This window comes from Sceloporus occidentalis, unplaced genomic scaffold (assembly GCF_023333645.1).
Source record: "Sceloporus occidentalis isolate IW3139 unplaced genomic scaffold, rSceOcc1.0.p SCAF_240, whole genome shotgun sequence".
Taxonomy (NCBI): Eukaryota; Metazoa; Chordata; class Lepidosauria; order Squamata; family Phrynosomatidae; genus Sceloporus; species Sceloporus occidentalis.
This window is the reverse complement of record NW_028317220.1, coordinates 882,117-900,849: the sequence shown is the minus strand read 5'-3', so window position 1 is coordinate 900,849 and position 18,733 is coordinate 882,117. Positions and strand designations below refer to the sequence as shown.

At 42.7% G+C, this 18,733-nt stretch overlaps 1 protein-coding gene across 1 annotated transcript; it reads right to left on the bottom strand.

Moving 5' to 3' along the window:
* Positions 1-3,442: 3,442 nt before the first annotated feature.
* On the bottom strand, positions 3,443-16,976 carry LOC149276420 (phospholipid transfer protein-like). The gene is made up of 15 exons (XM_089503676.1): positions 16,877-16,976; positions 16,589-16,688; positions 16,384-16,512; positions 15,839-15,994; positions 13,260-13,323; positions 12,914-12,977; positions 12,636-12,727; positions 12,075-12,251; positions 11,667-11,726; positions 5,133-5,297; positions 4,471-4,538; positions 4,062-4,104; positions 3,923-3,986; positions 3,640-3,716; positions 3,443-3,556 (listed from the first exon to the last, which is right to left on the bottom strand). The coding sequence occupies exons 1-15, from the start codon at positions 16,974-16,976 to the stop codon at positions 3,443-3,445; spliced, it is 1,473 nt and encodes a 490-aa protein (XP_089359802.1).
* Between the last annotated feature and the right edge of the window lie 1,757 nt (positions 16,977-18,733).

The following is an 18,733-nucleotide window of genomic DNA, read 5'->3' as shown; positions in this document are numbered from 1 at the left end:
TCAGATTGATGAAGTTATGCTGTACCACCAATTATGCCTGGCATTTATAACGATATGAGTTGGGGTACACTACTGGAAATTTGTTTCACTGATATCCTTCTTATTTATTAACTTTCTTCAAAATAACCTCTGTAAAAAAGCTAGCTACAGCTTTGCCCCTCTTGCTTGGTGGCTTCTTTAAAGTCAGAGTGCCAGATGTCACTGACACATTCAGTGTCATGCTGTTTAGGGGCAAAGATGTAATTGACGACCTGTTTGGTCCGAAAAAAGGCACCAACAAACTGCTTGGGCACAAGCATGGTGCTGACAAGCAGGGGACACTGAGAGAAAGATACTTATTTTGGGGCAACATATTTGGTTTTGTCTGTACCAAAATTTACTGTCCAAAAACAAATAAGCCAAAACTGAAACAAAAATGTGTCAACCTATTTTGGCCTAGTAGGCATGTGCATTCAGATTTGTGCAAACTTGTTTTTAATGAAAATTACATCATCTTTCCCTCTCACGCGTTTTCACTGCCTACTTATTATAGGAGAGGGGAAGAGGGAGAGAGAGAGAGGGAGATTACACCACACAATGTAATATATAACATATGTTATTGCATACATACATATTATTTTGAGTCCCAGGCTTGATAGACTCATATCCACATAGCAATCTGAGCTACTTGAAAAGAGGGACAGCAGGCGGGGTGTATCAGGTTTTGGGACACTTGGTAGGTAGGCAACTTGTGAAGGGTTTAAAGGTGTAGTATAGCTATGGTAGAGACATTAAGTTCACCAATGCTGCCTTCTCACCTCACTATTAAGTGGAATTGGGGATAAAATTGGGATATAGGGAGGTAAGAAGTCTATGCATGCCTTTTGTTGTAGGATTACAAGAAAGAAATGAAAAAAGTTAGACCCCATCTCTAGGTCGGAGGATGTCCATTCACATTTACATTTCCTTGGGTGCCAAGATAGCAGACAATAAAAATACTTTAAGTGCTCTGCTTAAGAGTTTTTATAAGACAATCAGTTTTCTTGATTTCATGAGGTAAAGATTAATGGATGAATCTAATTGTGATATATCCAATTTTTCCTGATATGTACATGTATGTATGTAACATACAAGCATTGAACCGAAACCAAACATTTAAGTGAATGAAAATGGATTACAAGTTGCTTTCACTTAATTAAGTTAATTTGAAGACTGGGGGGGGGGGGGACTAAAAGTGGAGAGATACAAAGCTCAACCTACTCCATTATCATTACCTGTGTGTACTTTTCACATCAACAAAGCTTAGGGTCCTATTCCCATAACATGATGTCACCACTAAGAGGAAGAGTGAGGAGGAGGCCTCGGATCCAACATTTTCCACTATTGTTCTACAAAGCGCTGTGTACATTGTGCTTATTTTACTTTGGAATAACAACCAATAATAACATTTGAAATGTTGCGGGGAGGGGGTCATCCATGATTCTCCCTCTCTCTACAATACCTTCTCCATTTGGACCTTCATGCACTTTTGTAGATGAGTCAACAATTAAACTCTGTTTCTTATGTCAGTAATACTGTATCTTTATATAATGTAGATGTTGACATAACCTGAAACTTCCTGGGTATTGAGTGTTTTGTGGACTCCTTGAACCCAAATGTAAGTTCTGTTTATAATGCAGGCATAAAGAGGGCAAGTTAGAAGGTATGTCACAATGCTGCTCTGTGTCTGTGATGCCAGCATCACAGCCTCATGGAGACAGAGTGGTGATTGGTGCAGCGATGGATTGCTGACCTGCGTCTCACTTTGTGCTTTCTCAGCTTGGGCTGTCCTGCAACAATCCTGCCCCTGCTGTCCATATACTCTGTGCAGGCCCTACCATATTTTTAATAGTGAGCACCATATGTTCTTACTTTCAGTGCCACAGCTGCCAGTAAACTAATTTCAACCCGAGAACTAGTGCCGTTGTGGTAATACATCAAATTTGCTTCCAGGAATATTTGACGGCAATAAGAATTATGCCTTACCTGTAAATGATTTTCCTTTCATTCTCTCTGAATAATAATTTTGATTCTATAATTAACATTACATAGCATTATCTTATTAAGATAAACCCTGATAAATATGGTAATTGAGGTAAATTTTTTGTTTTAAATATCACAAACACACTTTACATAATTCTTCATACAGATAGTTGTCATTGAAGTTTATTTTTGCATAGACTGTAAACCACTAGTCCTGGTTGAAGGCAGGATTTCTCTTACCAGTCCATATATTTTATCCTTGTTTTAATTTGGCTTCCATTCTTTAGCGGTATAAAATAAACTTTAATCATATATTCCACTAAGCATCCCATTCTCACATTCTATGATATGTAGTTGGATGTAAACCTTTGTGCTTGTTTCTATGATGATGAGTGGAAGAAGTGAGTTGCTGGTTTTGTGAAGGAATTTCTCCACCTAACTGACATAACTGTCAATGTAGAGAATGTAGGCAAGAAATATTTTTGCTTTATAGTTATCCATGCGCCACCAGTAAGACTCCTTTATCTTTACTGTTCACCATCTATACATTCCCATCCCATACCACCTTATTTCAATGCCCACTGTTTCCCAATCATTTCCATTCCAGTTTTCTGTCCACTGTTTTCTTGACAACTATTTCTTCCAGGATCAACACAAAACACACAACCTCAATATTTTCTTCTTTGATCAGTACACAACTATTTACAGTTCATCAACCACTCATAATACTTTTGCCTCAATATATCTTTCTGAACACTTTAGGTAAGTTCATAACATATATTTATTTAATAACATGATCTCTGTTTCCATTGCTATTTAATGTCCTTATCTATCCAGTGTCACATTTTCCTATCTTTACAACATCTTGTTTATTAACATTATTCTTTTAAAGCATGACACTTATTTAACACGTCTATTGGGATCACAGGGCGCAGGTCACATGGTACCAATGGACAAACCAGACTTGGCATTCATCATATTTAACCACTTCATCCAGAATGAGCCTTTCTAGTCCTGAAAGTCACCTTTCCAGCTCTACAACTGCTTATATATTACTCTAAAGACTACACAAGAAGCCTGACTTTTCAGTATTCTGTATGTTATGTATGTTAACAGTATAAATTGTTACAATGTTACAGAAATTACAGTTTGGATTATTGCTGAGTAGAAGAATCATTTTTGCTCTAGATAAAAGTTAGGTATTATCTATCCCACAGCTGGAATAATTGCTGGTTTCTAATTTCGTATAAAGTCGAGTCTCTATAATGGTGGACCCAAGAAACAAAATATATTTTCATTGGCTAATAACATTTCTTGTTCTTGAAAGATGATTTGGCCTTGAGTCAATGGTTTGGATGCATATCATAAGGACTTGTTGGATTTATGTACCAGAGCTCCCTTTTTTGTGAGACTCCTTCTCAAGACCCTTGCTTTCATATTTTTAGATGGATTCATTAGGCCCTGCAGTAGCTGCTGTTGGGGGTGGCCGGTATTTCTCAATAACCTCCCGCAGGCTTTTGGAAAAGTGCAGATCTCCACCAATAAGAATGAACCCCTAAAGGTGAAAGGGATAAAACGTTAAGCCTGAAGAACATCAGGCAGGTAAATATATGTAACATTAGTGTTAATGTTACTTACGGCATGGTGCGTTGTGGTTTCCCTCTTGAAATCCAACCCTTCAGGCAATGGAATCTGAACTCCTTTCTTTGTTCTCTCTGCAATATATAAGGATAGGTGGGTTAGATGCAGTCAGATTGAACACAGCCAGTAGACATTTATTATATAGTGACCCAGACGTGTTGAGAAAATGTTATCTACTTATATTTACTTATATTACTTATATTTAAGTTTATAGACTACTGCAAACTACAGAATCATCCCTGTTCATATTAATTGTCTGATTTATGTCTGGGTAACTTACCGTTAAGCACAGGCATCACAGTCAACTGCAGAAGTGTCTTTAGAGGATTTTGTAATGGGATGAGCTGTGGAGAGATGGGAAATGGTTAGTTGACTCTACACCAAAAAGTACTGTTGTTAGTGCCAGTAGCAGTACTCACTGCCAGAGACTCCAGTGCTGACTTATTGGAGTAAATTCGGAACCTGAAAAACACAAACAACCTATTACCAGTAGGAATAAAGAGGAGGTTTGAGGGGCATGGCACAGACGCATTTGGGATACAAGGACTGGACCTTATTAACGCTATTAACTACCAAAGATGTAAAGTTTTGTCCTGAGCTGTTCACAATCAATTGATAGGGCATTTGTGATTCCATGTTATTAAATCAACCCACCAACCCACCACATATTCAGCATGTGAGATGAATGATCAAACCTACAGGGGACTATAATTGGTAAACAGATTTATACTGGAATTATGAGACATAAAAGTTTTGTATGTCTTTTTAAGAAAATCTGGCCATCTGCATACATGGCACATACATCAATAATAATTATGTTTATATTACCTTTTGAGGTCCAGCTGAACCTGCAAGGTAGTTTTCTTCAGGGACACTCTGGCATTGAGGCGTGATTCCTTAATAGTAAACATAAGAGATGATCAGCTCAGTTTTACATGAATGTTGGTTTCAGCATACTTAGGTTATCTAACACAGAAAGAATTTGCAAAGCATATATCTCAATAATGTGAAAATAACAAAGTAAAGTGAGCAACTTGATACAAACAGTTGGTCCTGAATAAACTGTAGAAATGTAAATACCATTCTGCAGCAATAAAACTAATTTAAGTAACTCATGTGCTCAGGACCACTGTTGTCATTACAGCCAAACAACTCTACTTCCATCTTCTCTATTTTAAATATGCATTAAGCAAAATAAAACACACTTCTACCACTGATTGACCCAGTTTACGTTGCGTTGTGCACTACTTCAAAGAAGTTGTGAGCAGTAGGAAAGTTCACTTATCACTGAGAGACTTCAGTGTCATCACAGTCATCAGTGTCCACAAAATGGCACATTTTATTCTCCCAGAATATTCTGCCTATTCTATTCTACCCTTTGGACGGGGCTAAAAAAAAAAGAAAATCCGTGGCCATCCATTCAAACTAAGAAAGACATGGAGACTTTAACTTAGACTGTGGATGAATGTCCATTCAAAATCAGGACACACCATGGTCATGCTGCTTAGCTGCACAAGTGGCTTGTCCGGTGGGGCCAGGTATATGTTTAAGATGGCATTGACTGAGACACTGGTACCAGACGGCTTGATAGTGAAACGTGGTGGAGTGGAGACGCGTAACTCCAGCTTCATTGGGGCTTCAGCCACAGATGGATCCTAATTCAAAATATGCAAAGATTTCCCAGTGAAAAAATAGTCTTTATAAATACATTACAAACAATATGAGGTATGATGCATGCTAAACAATAAAAGTATAAAAGAGTGTTCATTTAAAAGGGCAGAAACAACCTGTGGCCTTTTCAGATATTCTTTTTGATTCCTTTCCTTGAATTGTAATAAATAGTCCTTCACTTAGAAACGCCACTCAATTACTAAAGGTAACTTCCTGGAAGATGAGCATGTAATGTTCATACTCTGGAACATCCAGGCTCCGGCTACCCGGAGCCCTATCGTTTTGGAATGGGGGCGGGTAATTCCTTGACATTGGTGGACGGTCCCACTGAAAGCTGCCTGTTTTTGGAGGGGAAGTGAGTCGGGTGGGGCATGCCTCAACGCGGCTGCTGCAACCCAGAGAAGCGACCAGTGTGGTAATGTTGTGTGCACATGAAGAAACATTAAGTTCTACTTACCGAGAGCTTCTTTTCCCTGCCAATCCCTGGTGACACTATGAGAGACTCCTCCGTACCTGAGATAGGGCAGGACTCAAACAGTTAAAAGGCCCCTCCCCTCCTAGCACCCTCAGTGAATATCAAAGACCACACAGGAAAACAGAATCGCTGCAAAACATTTATTGAAAGGAAGGGAGGGAACCAAACGTGTCACCAGGGATTGGCAGGGAAAAGAAGCTCTCGGTAAGTAGAACTTAATGTTTCCCTGCCATCCCAGGTGACACTATGAGAGATATAACAAAGAAGAAGGGTGGGAAACAAAGAAACTCAGGGGGAAAACAGCCCCAAGAACCGTACGACCGAACAGGGCATCCTCTTGTGCCATCTGATCGAGTCTATAATGTCGAACAAAAGTACTCAGAGTACCCCACGTAGCTGTCTTGCAGATGTGTTCAGGCGAGACGAGACATTGTTCAGCCCATGAAGTGGAAACTGCGCGGGTAGAGTGGGCACGAATCCCGGGAGGGGGAACCCCGCCAGCTGCTGTGTAAGCTAAACAGATAGTTGACACAATCCATTTTGCCATCGTACGCTTAGAAATGCTAAGACCTCTACTGGGACCAGAAGAGGCTACAAACAAACTAGATGATTTGCGCAGAGGCTGCGTGCGTTCCAGATAAATTGAAAGACATCTTTTTAAGTCCAACATATGGAGCGCTTTCTCTTCCGCCGATTGAGGGGACGAGAAGAACGTAGGCTACACAATTTCTTGGTCCCTGTGAAACGCCGTCTGTACTTTGGGTGAGAATTCAGGGGGCAAAGCGAGGATGACCTTATCCGGAAAAAAACGCAGGAACGGTTCCTTCATTGAAAGGGCCTGGAGTTCACTGATACGCCTCGCAGAGGTAATGGCCACCAGGAAGGCCGTCTTCAGAGACAACAGGTGTAGGGAAACCGCTTGAAGAGGCTCAAAAGGTGGCAACATGAGCCTGCGAAGGACCAGGTTCAGGTCCCAGGGCACCATCTTAGAGACAGGGCGAGGACAAATACGCACCATAGCCCTGGAGAAACGCCTGATGACTGCAACAGAAATCAAATCGAAGCCAAGTAAAGCACTAATGGCAGCAATCTGGACCTTGATGGTAGAAGGCTGAAGTCCATGGTCAAACCCCATCTGTAAAAATTCCAGAATGGCAGCCGGAGAACTGTCTGAAGGAAGAATTTTCCTGGATCCACACCAGCTACAAAACTTCTTCCACACTTTAATGTATCTGAGGGATGTGACCTTCTTACGACTGCGAAGAAGTGTTTCCGTAACCGACTCAGAGAAGCCTCGAGACCTCAGAATTCTCCGTTCAACCTCCAAGCCGTCAGCTGAAATACCGCAGGATTTGGATGAAGGAACTGACCCTGGTGAAGCAGGTCTTCCCAGGCCGGGAGCCGTAGGGGCGGTGCGTGGCTGAGTGAGACTAAGCCCGCGTACCAGACACGTCTGGGCCAGTCTGGGGCAACCAGAATAACCGACGCCCGGTCAAACTTGATCTTCTGCAGAACCTTGGATATCAGAGGAAATGGAGGGAAAACATAGGCGAGGTTGAAACTCCAAGTCTGAGCGAAGGCATCCACTGCCAGAGGCTGGTCCCGAGGATTGAGAGAAAAGAACGCTAGAACTTGAGCATTGTCCCTGGAGGCCATAAGATCTATTTCGGGCATTCCCCACCGTTGGACAATCATGTGGAAGGCTGCCGGATGCAAAGCCCATTCGTTGCTTTGAACGGGAGTCCTGCTCAGAAAGTCGGCTTGGGAATTCAAAGCCCCCTGAAGGTGAACCGCAGACAAAAGCGAGGACTTCTTGTACCCCCGTTTGTTGATGTAGGCAACTACCGCCCGATTGTCGGAACGAAGCAGGATGTTCTTGCCGAAGAGCTGCTTTTCCCAGTGATGTAGGGCATTCTCCACCGCCAGCAGCTCCGGGCAGTTTGAGGGTAGGAGCTGAGTGGCAGGCGACCAGAGACCTTGAACAAAGCCGTCCCGATAGGTGGCTCCCCAGCCTGTTCTGCTTGCGTCGGTGGTAAGGAGCTCTTTGGATCACCAGGCCCATCGTCTTCCTGAGGCCAGAGTGTCTCGTAGGAGCCACCAGGAGAAGGATGCCTTGACATGCGGAGGAAGACGAACCAGTCTGTCCAGGGTGAATGGGTTCTCTTCCATCAGATGAAGAATATGGTTCTGAAGAACCCTCATGTGAGCCAGGGCCCAGGGAACTGCATACCTTGCTGAAGTCATCTTGCCGAGAAGAGACATACATTGCCTTAGTGGACTTTTGCGTGCAGCAAGCACCTTGCAGGTTAGGGAATAAATACCGCTGATCTTGCTTGAAGGAAGAAAAGCTTTTCCTTCGCAGGAATCCAGGCAAAGGCCGAGGAACACCAATTGTTGAGAAGGAACTAAATTGGACTTCTCCTGAAGCGTCTGGACCACCCGGGAAAGGTGAGACTGAAGGAGAGCAGCTGAATGAGTGTGAATCAGCCAATCGTCCAGGTAAGGGATGACCGAAATACCCTGACGTCTGAAATGGGCCACCACCACTGCAAGGAGCTTTGTAAACACTCTGGGGGCTGGAGACAGTCCAAATGGAAGGGCTTGAAATTGAAAATGACTGATTCTTGAACCCCAAGGAATAGCTATCCGCAGAAACCGTTGATGGGAGGGGTGCATAGGGACATGAAGATACGCATCCTTTAGGTCTATGGAGACCATGAAGTCTCGAAGATTTAGAGAGTCCAGAGCTGATCGTACAGTCTCCATCTTGAACCTTAGGAAACGAAGGTGACGGTTCAGGAAACATAGGTCTATAATGAGACGAAACCCCTTTGGTGCTTTTGGAACCAAAAAGACACGAGAATAAACCCCTTGACTCTGTTCCTGCAGGGGCACGGGAATAAGGACTTCTGTATCTACAAACTGTTGGACGGCAGACAACAGGAATCCCCGCTGTTCCACGTTCTGAGGAAGGTGGGAAATCAAAAACTGGTCTGCAGGCTTGCTTTCGAATTGTAGTCGATAACCCTGGGATATGATGGATCTCACCCAGGAATCTTGGGTGATGAAGAACCAATAGTCTATGAAATGCCGAAATCTTCCTCCCACCGGGATGCCTGCGGAGTCATGCAAAACCTTTGGGGTCCTGGGCCGCTTTGGGGAAGGCGAACCTGTCATATCTACCCCTTTCACGATGAAGTCTGCCCCGGAAGGCATGTTCCCTTGCAGGGCGAGAGAAACCGGACCTGGACTGGCCTGGAAAGTATGGACGAAAGGACTGCCGCCTCCTGGAAGCAGTTCTGCGTTGTGACATCCAATGTTTATCACCAGTCGTTTTCTCAAGCAGGGACTCCAGTTCCTCGCCAAACAGAGACCCTCCTTTAAAAGGGATATTAAGCAGCCTGTTCTTTGAGGCATTGTCAGCCCCCCAGGCTTTAAGCCAAAAGGCCCGTCTGGCCGCCACAGAAAGTGCAGAGGCCCTGGCTGACATCCTGACCTTTTCAATTGAGGCATCGCAGAGAAAATCCACTGCCAACTTGAGAGCAGCAATGTTCTTGAGGATAGTTTCTCTAGGCGTTTTAGCTGTAACCTCTTCCTCGATCTACGACAGCCAGATTTTAACAGCTCGAGACACCGAGGCAGATGCTATGCCAGGTTTAAAAGCAGCGGTGGAAGCTTCAAAAGATTTCTTAACGGCTGCCTCAGCCTTCTTTTCCATAAGATCCGAAAAATGAGAGCCATCCTCCAGCGGCAGTCTTTTTGGAAACTTTCATCACTGCGGTGTCAACCAGTGGGTTTGCACAGAATTTGACAAAGTCCTCCTCAAACGGAAAAAGGCGTTTCACCCGCCTGGACAGGTTAATTCTCCTCTCTGGATGGTTCCATTCCTGCTTAATGATGTCGGATAAAGCAGGGTGTACAGGAAAAGACGGTAACTGCTTGGAGAAGCCGGAAAAAAAGTGATCTTTTTTAGGTGTAGCTGTATCCTCCAAGTTCATGGCCGACTTTACAGCAGAGACGAGAGTATCAATCTCTTCCACCGGAAACAAAAAGGAACTTTCCTCCTGGATTTCACCTTCCTCTGAAGAATACTCAGGGTGATCGAACTCGGAGTCAGAAAGCTGCTGATAACCCAGGAAAGATGGTTCCCGTACTGCCGGAAGATGGGGAGGAGCAGGAACTGACTGACGAAAGGCAGAAAAGGTAGACTGCATCTCTTCCTTAAGCCAGGCTAAAAATTCTCTCCCACCAGAGGCTTCAGAATCCGCCACAGACTTTAGACAGGCGGAACAGAGCTTTTTCTTAGAATCCTGCAGAGGCTTGTGACAACCAGAACACTGCGCATGCTTAGTCTTAGATAAAGCCTTTTTAGGTCTTTCCTCAAGAGAGGGAGGCTCAGAATTATCTGGAGCAGGCATAATTAAACAGGATGCAACAGCACCGTTAGAAATATATATATATATAAACAGCTCTCAACTCACCACACCGCTTAAATAGCTTCATACCAGGCTACAAACTGCAACAGCAGCAAATTTGGCGCCAAAATTTTGAATTGACCCGAAAACGAGGCTAGGAACGCATACCGGACATGCCTAGAACTCCTCGCCGGAAGAAGCAGGGACGCCATATTGAAACACGCCGAGACGCCGGAACAGCAGCGTCTAACGGCAGATCAGCAAAGGAAGCCGCGGGAGCTGAGGGAAGGAAGCCGGACGGACCACCGCTCAGCCACGGTGAGTATGCGTGGGGCAGCGCGGCACCAGCCACCCGGCTATGGTGCAGGCACCAGCCACCCGGCTATGGTGCAGGCAGGCTTAGCCCTAGGGAGAACCGGCTCAACCTAGAGCCGTGAAAAAATAACAAACGGGAGACGAGTCCTCCCTACCTGATGTAGGGCAGGAAAAAACACTGAGGGTGCTAGGAGGGGAGGGGCCTTTTAACTGTTTGAGTCCTGCCCTATCTCAGGTACGGAGGAGGAGTCTCTCATAGTGTCACCTGGGATGGCAGGGAAAAATGCATTCTCCTCCAGTGGCAGAGGACAGTATTGAACCTTACTGGCAGCCACCCTTGTCAATGGCATACTAGCCTGGTGAACAGGCTAATATGATGTCAAAATATAGGGTGTGTGTCGCTGTGGCAGAGCCTGTCCTGGTGTCTGTGTGTTTGGGTGTCGCCGTGGCAGAGCCTATCCTGGTGTGCGTTTGGGTGTTATTTTACGTTTTTATCTCACTGGTGTCCATTCACTATATTAAAAGTTGGAAAGTTGTCAGTTCACCTTCCTGATTTAGCTATACATTAGGAAGGTCCAATGCCAGTGGAGTCCTGCTGTAAGAAGGGTTTAGATATTCCTGTTTAACGTATATTCCATCCAGTGATTTTTTTCTTCAGTCTCCAAACCCACTGCATGGCCAGCTCAGCCACTCTTACAGGAGACACTTGCTAGTTTTAGCCTTTTCTAATGAATAGTGAATTCAGGGAGTTAAAACAACAATTTCCCTCTTATCCCTCCAGTTAGTGAATAAACTCCACTGTCTTCACTATGAATTATGAAGGGCCGACTAGTAAAGAAATCTAATTGATTAAATCATGTAATTGACCACCAAGCTCATCTTGCAGGGAAAACGAATTAAAGCTGCATTACTTCTGCAATTGCAAACTCCATTTTTGGTTTACAAACTCCAAACTGGTGAAGCCAAGCATCACTGCAGAGTGTTTCCCACATAATAATTCTGTAGGACATAAAGCAGGAAATTATTATATATTCTTATTAAATCAAAACCTATAAGTAGAGCAGTGGATTCACACAGGTAGACTTTATACAGATAAAAGATGGGTATAATAGTGTAAGCAGTATTTAATATGGAGAGGGCATACATACCAGCAACATGATACTTCCAAAGTATGAAGTACGCAGCAGGACTTCCAGATCTTTGGGCATCTGAGAAGACATAAGATTATGCAGGTAACAAGTACCATTCATGCCAATCAGCAATGCCTACAGCCTTTACGTAAGGTGACCCTCCTAGAGTCAGGCCTGCACACTAGCCATATTTGATACTCATAGCTATACAGTAACTATATTGAGTGAAAATATGGCACAGATAGATCATGTCATGAAATTCACCTAATGACACTGTGATCAATGGAAACCAAAGCTTTTATAGTTTTCTCCTTAATATGACCAACAGCATAACAATCTCACATATGTTCCTGCATCTGGTGATGAAATAAACATGGACTTTAAAAAAAATCTTTAAAAATGATCAGTAAGCAAATGTACACTCACCTGTTCATCAGCAATATCCAGACTGAGTATGTCAGACTGATAATATGCATGCATCGCTGAGTCAAAAAAATATTCAGAAAGGGCAATGTACACCATGCGTTCCTGCTGCTTTATATACAGTGGTGGCGAAGTGTTGGGAAGTGTGACATTTTTTCCAGACAGTGAGAAGAACATGCCCTGCAAAACAATGGGTCACATTAGTACAGCTTTGACAGAGCAATGCACTTCAAAACCATACCCAGGGGTGTCAAACTATAGTTCTTGCAGTTGTCTTGGCATTGCTGCAGCAATTTACTGAAATTATGTTGTATGTCATATGTATTAAGCAGGTGGTGTTAAGGTTTTAGGGTTTGTGAGTCAGGTCACAGGGCTTTAATTTGAAATGAACCTTTGTTTACCCAAAATTTAATGAACTAAAACAATGTACCACAATGGAACAGCATACACCTGGGATGCCTGGCAACTTAATGGTTCTCTACACTTTTCCAACAATTTCATCAACACCTTCCCTGTTCTTATGTCTAATACATTGTCTAGCCATTTTCTAGCCAAGACTCTTGCCTTAAAGTCCATATCCAAGTTGTCCTCAGACACATCTGGGTCACTCAAGAGGGAATAATCAATTCCTATATAATCATCCACTGGATTCCGTACTGCGCAGAGAGAAGAAAGAGAGAGATTTTTTGTCACTTAGTATACATATATTTGTACATTACATAGTTAAGGACTTCAAAGACATCTGCTGAATCATACACTTGCCCAGAGACTCTGTCAATCCTTATTTTAACTTTAAGACTTAGCCCTCCCATATACATAGTGAGACTCAGCACTGTACTTACCAGGCACTGTGTTCAGGAGAGAGTTCAGCAGCACCAGCCCCGCATGTCTGAGTGCAGGACAAATCTATAACCAACACAACGCAGGTATAGTGAATTATTAAAGGAAGCCAGGAGATGCCTTTGTGAAGTGCAGTAAGGGTAGAGCTAGCAATGGTAAATGATGGGAAAACACTACATCAAAGAAACAATAGAACACCGCTTTTAAAGGAATCACATTAATTCAGTTCTTAAAAACAGTTTGTCACGAACAATCATTAACTATGGGTAAGGGCCATGAAGGTAAGTGTGTTATAATACGTTTGTGTTACCAAAAATGAACTAAATACATCCTACTCCTTGTACCTACCTGCTGGTTTAGGAGAAATCTCATCCCTGAGGTTATGAAAGTACTCAGAAATTCATACACCATCCTATAAACAGAGAGTGACATTGGTATGTAGTGTGGACATGAAGCTGGTAGTGTGAAAGTAGGATGACGTGGTTAAACAGGTAAATACTAAGGCACTGGAAATGAGTTAGGACAAGTTAATGGTAAGGCACTAGGGGTATTGACAACATCACAGAGTTTGAAATATGCCAGGGTTCAACTTTGCAATTCAGAAACATAAAACAGTGTATACGAGAAGTGCTTATATGAGAAATCTCTGGATTTTCTGAACACATTCACTGTTGTGCACCTTTAGAACTGGACCTGAGCTGAAGAAACACTTTAGCACTCAACAGGAGACAAAGAATTAAAACGAGGGCAGATAGTTTAAGGGTAGTGAATTTAGAAAAAGTGGGAAAAGGAAAAATGTCTGTGCGCTAAGCTAGTCTCAGGCTCAAATAATACAAATGTATAATATGAGGCCTACCAAACAGGTGTAAGCATGCTGCAAATACAGTGTGTTGGCTGTACAATGTATACAAAAAACAAAATACTGTCTGCGCTTCTCACCCTAATTAAGTTGGCAACAAATATATAAACATAATATAAATGAGAGGTTTTGGTTATATGAATTGGCCAAAGCATAATTAAGCTCACCCGCCACGTCAAGGCACACTCTCAATAGGGTGAGATCCTACTCTCACCTCCTACATAGTGGGCACACTAATTTAGAAAAAGTGACAAAGTTTGCTCAGTGGATTTGCTGAGATATGCGCGGCGGCACGCTATCTTTTTACGCATTTGTCCAGTGTGCCAGGTGGCCAGTCTGGGCCGCTGTTCTACGAAAAAGGTCTTTTTTTGTTGCGTACAATTATATGTTAGTCATCATAAATCAGTGTATATTGTTTTAAAATGCACTGAAGAAAATTCTGGAAAAGCTACTGGAATGGAGAACATCTTCAAGATAAAATATGATGGTAAAGCCTTCTATATAACATTGCACAGACTCCTCATAGGAGTGTGATTGCTGTAAATAATCATATAGCCTGTCCTGGTGTGTGTGTTTGGGTGTCGGTGTGGCAGAGCCTGTCCTGGTGTGTGCGTCGGTGTGGCAGTGCCTGTCCTGGTATGTGTGTTTTGGGTGTCGATGTGGCAGAGCCCATCCCAGTGTGTGTGTGTGGGTGTTGGTGTGGCAGAACCTGTCTTGGTGTTTGTGTGTTTGGGTGTCGGTGTGGCAGCCAAACACACGCACCAGGTACCGAGGAGTTAAGACTCTGTTTTATTTATTTGCATGAAAAGGCAGAGGCCATCCTGGTGTGTGTTTGGGTGTCAGTGTGGCAGAGCCTGTCTTGGTGTGTGTGTTTGGGTGTCGGTGTGGCAGAGCCCGTCCTGGTGTGTGTGTGTGTTTGGGTGTCAGTGTGGCACAGCCTGTCCTGGTGTGTGTGTGTGTTTGGGTGTCGGTGTGACAGAGCCTGTCCTGGTGTGTGTGTTTGGGTGTCGGTGTGGCAGTACCTGTCCTGGTATGTGTGTGTTTGGGTGTCAGTGTGGCAGAGCCTGTCCTGGTGTGTGTGTGTTTGGGTGTCGGTGTGGCAGAGCCTGTCCTGGTGTGTGTGTTTGGGTGTCGGTTTGGCAGAGGTTGTCCTGGTGTGTGTTTGGGTGTCGGTGTGGCAGAGCCTGTCCTGGTGTGTGTGTTTGGGTGTCGGTGTGGAAGAGCCTGTCCTGGTGTGTGTGTCGGTGTGGCAGTACTTGTCCTGGTATGTGTGTTTTGGGTGTTGATGGGGCATAGCCCGTCACAGTGTGTGTGTTTGGGTGTCGATGTGGCAGAGCCCGTCCCAGTGTGTGTTTGGGTGTCCCATGGCAGAGCTCATCCTGGTGTGTGTTTGGGTGTCGCCATGGCAGAGCCCGTCCCAGTGCGTGTGTTTGGGTGTCGATGTGGCAGAGCCCGTCCCAGTGTGTGTTTGGGTGTCGCCGTGGCAGAGCCTGTCCTGGTGTGTGTTTGGGTGTCAGTGTGGCAAAGCCCATACTGGTGTGTGTGTTTGGGTGTCGGTGTGGCAGAGCCTATTTTGGTGTGTGTGTTTGGGTGTCGGTGCGGCAGAGCCTGTTCTGGTGTGTGTGCCTGGGTGTCGGTGTGGCAGAGCCCATCCTGGTGTGTGTGTTTGGGTGTCGATGTGGCAGAGCCTGTCTTGGTGTGTGTGTGTTTGGGTGTCGGTGGGGCAGAGCCTGTCCTGGTTAAGACTCTGTTTTATTTATTTGCATGAAAAGGCCCAAAATCCTCGGCACCAGGCCCATGATGCTCTCAATCTGCCCAAAAGGTTCTAACGAGTATTTTATATCTCATGGACAAAATGTGAGAAATAACATATATCATACAATCACTTCATAAACACGCACTAAGTATATAGTTTGAAGAAAATATGCATATAAAATGTTTTTTTCACATTTGCCAATAAAAAAAAAAAAATGTCCCCGGATTTCATTTTAGAAATCTGGTTACCTTTGGGTTTAGGGACCATTATATGTAGGAAGCGTACATCACAATCAGAATATATTTTACTTACTTAAGGGTGCCGGTGAAACCAGCCTGCATTTTGCTGATGGATGCATCGCATGACATGTTGGTAATCTTTAAACGGCCAAGGGTATCCCGTGCCAGCTCCAGTTCCGTTTTAATATGCACCCCCTCAGCAGAAGCATTAATAACCCCCACGTCATAGCTGAAAATATAAAAATAATAATAATAAATTAATGGTACAACAAATTCCTATCATAATATGGATTTTTGATTCTTTTGTGCTTCTGCCACTAAAGGTTTAAAGAACTTGAGGTTTATTTATAATCATTGTTATTGATACATACATTAATCTGGCAAAGATCTCTGTTAGTAGAGATAAGATCGATAATTTGTAATGGGGACAAAAGTTGTGACTGTCTAAAAAACACCAATGGGGGCGATGGTGTCTTTTGTCCACCGCTCTAAAGAGCATTAAATGTGTTATCAGAGAGGGGCTTCCAACACTTATTTGCCCAGGATTCTATTACCAGGAATGGAAACCAATAAAACTGCAAAGTATAACAATAAAACTGGGCAAGATATGTTACTTACAAGAGCCAATACAGCAATTTTCGCTGGAAGCTGAGACTGATGGATGCATTGTTTATGTCCAACACAAGTTGCTTGTGTGGCTGAAACCACAACTCAGAGGAAGAGAGCTGCAAATGCGTGACATGCACACTGCAAGAGAAAACATTGTGTTACACGGGAAGAGACCTTGTATAAAGTAAACTACAAAACACATGCAAACACTTACTTGTTGATGCTGTATGAGAATCTCCCTTCTTTTCCAGACAGGTCTGGGATTGTGATGTTTTCCAGTTCCTCTTCCACAAATTTCAGACCCTGCTGTTTTACTGATCAGAAAATAGTATTACCCACATACTCATCAGAACTATATAGACTGTGTATGGGTCCAAGATATTAAAATAAATACACATCCAGCCCAGACATCTTTACTGCAAGTTCTCAATCAGCAGCAAACCCAACTTTTATTAAGATCATGCTCCTAAGAACATCAATTCTATGTTCAATATCTCCTTACCAAATTGTAGCCCCTTAGATGTGATCCTTATTCTACAGCCAGGATTAACTGAGTTGCGCCCCGATACCACACAGGGTAGGAGAAGTAACAGAAGGTACATTGGTACGGCCATTGCACTTTTCAACCTGAAAATGAAAAAGAAAAAAAAAACAATAATGCAAAGCTTAAACATATTTGCAAATACTGAGTAATGTACATTCCTAGAAAGACAACATGTTTCACAGAATCAAAAAATAAATGATATACATTATTTTAAAAAACAAGCTCCCTTATTTACAGGTTTATTCTGCACCTATATTTCTGGGAATTTAGGTGCAGAATAAGCCAAGAAAGAAATATCTTGTTGTTTTGAAAATCTGGAACTTCCTTCTGCTGATCGTATTTTTTCACTTTGACATATTTATTGTGAACCTCTTGATTATTTTAGATTTTAAGCAGAACAAAAGCAGCTGCCATCTGATAAAAAGGCTTCGCTGACCTGAAGTAACTTCTTTCAAAACAAATTCTGAGAAAGTAGCCCAAAAACACAAGACAAGAAGGGAGTTTATTTTGCGTGCTGTGAATTTCAACATTGTATTCCATTTAGTCAGCATTGTACTACAGTTCAGCTGTTGGAGTTGTTAGCGGCCCTGTATGTAAAGTCACATCTTTTGCATAAGAAATTTATGCATTCTCTGCAACATGTAAAATTCATAGGTGGCAGGTTTTAAATGACAAAGGTGGCAGCTGTAAACTGCTTTATTGTCCTTGTTTAATAGGTTTATAAATTAAACACATGTATCCAAAAGGGAAGATCGTATAGTGATTCACCCACTGGTGTTTCCCATCATTGCAGCTCCTTAACGGCATCCAATGTATCGCATAGGGGCCTCTGGCAACCATTGGCTACAATAACTGAAGGCAAGGGATCACATGCTAAGACTGCAATTAACATCATTCAGTGAATTCATAATTTAGCCAAGGCTACCACTAGGCAACAATAAAAGCTATGCTTCTAAGTTGTAATGCATTTGTAAAAGAAAACTAGAGGAAAGAGATATGGGAGTTGATTTATTTACCCGATTAAAGCATTATTTGCAACAGTGGTAAAAAAAAACATAGTAAGCAATTCAATGGCCCAACTCAACCGCAGAACGAGCACATTTTAACAGTAAGAATGCATGGAAAATACTACATGCAAACTATTGAAAAGGTATATTTTGCCTAATATATGTTTTGCCTAACCTCTGCTAGATGTGGCTGAACTAAACGTAAACACCGTACTAGAAAAGATAAAACCCACTGCACGGGTCTACGGATCCCATTGAATTGTTTACAGGTGTTTCCATTAGCAATTCAAGCAATTTCCACTGGTTATAGTCTAGATTCTAACTAAATCTAGGTCATTGAATCCAAGGTTTAGACAGGTTTAGACAAATCATATAATTTTGTGGTTCATAATGAAAGATTATTTTTCTCCTAAACAATTGTTTATTCTGGAATCCCTGGTGTTGGTATAAACAGACTCAGCAGTCTGGTTTATATGTTTATATGTCCTATTTTATCCTTTTGAAGGAGATGAGCTCATCTGACCTATGATCAAGAAACTAAAAGGCATGAATAACTTGTGACTGCAGATGGTGCTTTGGAAACCATGCTGTTTTGGTAGTTGCAAAATTAAGAATTAGTCATTAGCAAGTAAGGGTGAGGGGAAAGCATAAGCCTTACTTTCTGGCTACAATTTAAAATGAATTAATACATTTATTTGAACACAGTTAAACACGTTGGAGTCCATGCAAAATGGGCTCCAGTGTGCATTTTACTATAAATTATGACTGAAGTCTTCCTTTAAGATCAATGAGCCAATGAGCTTGGTCT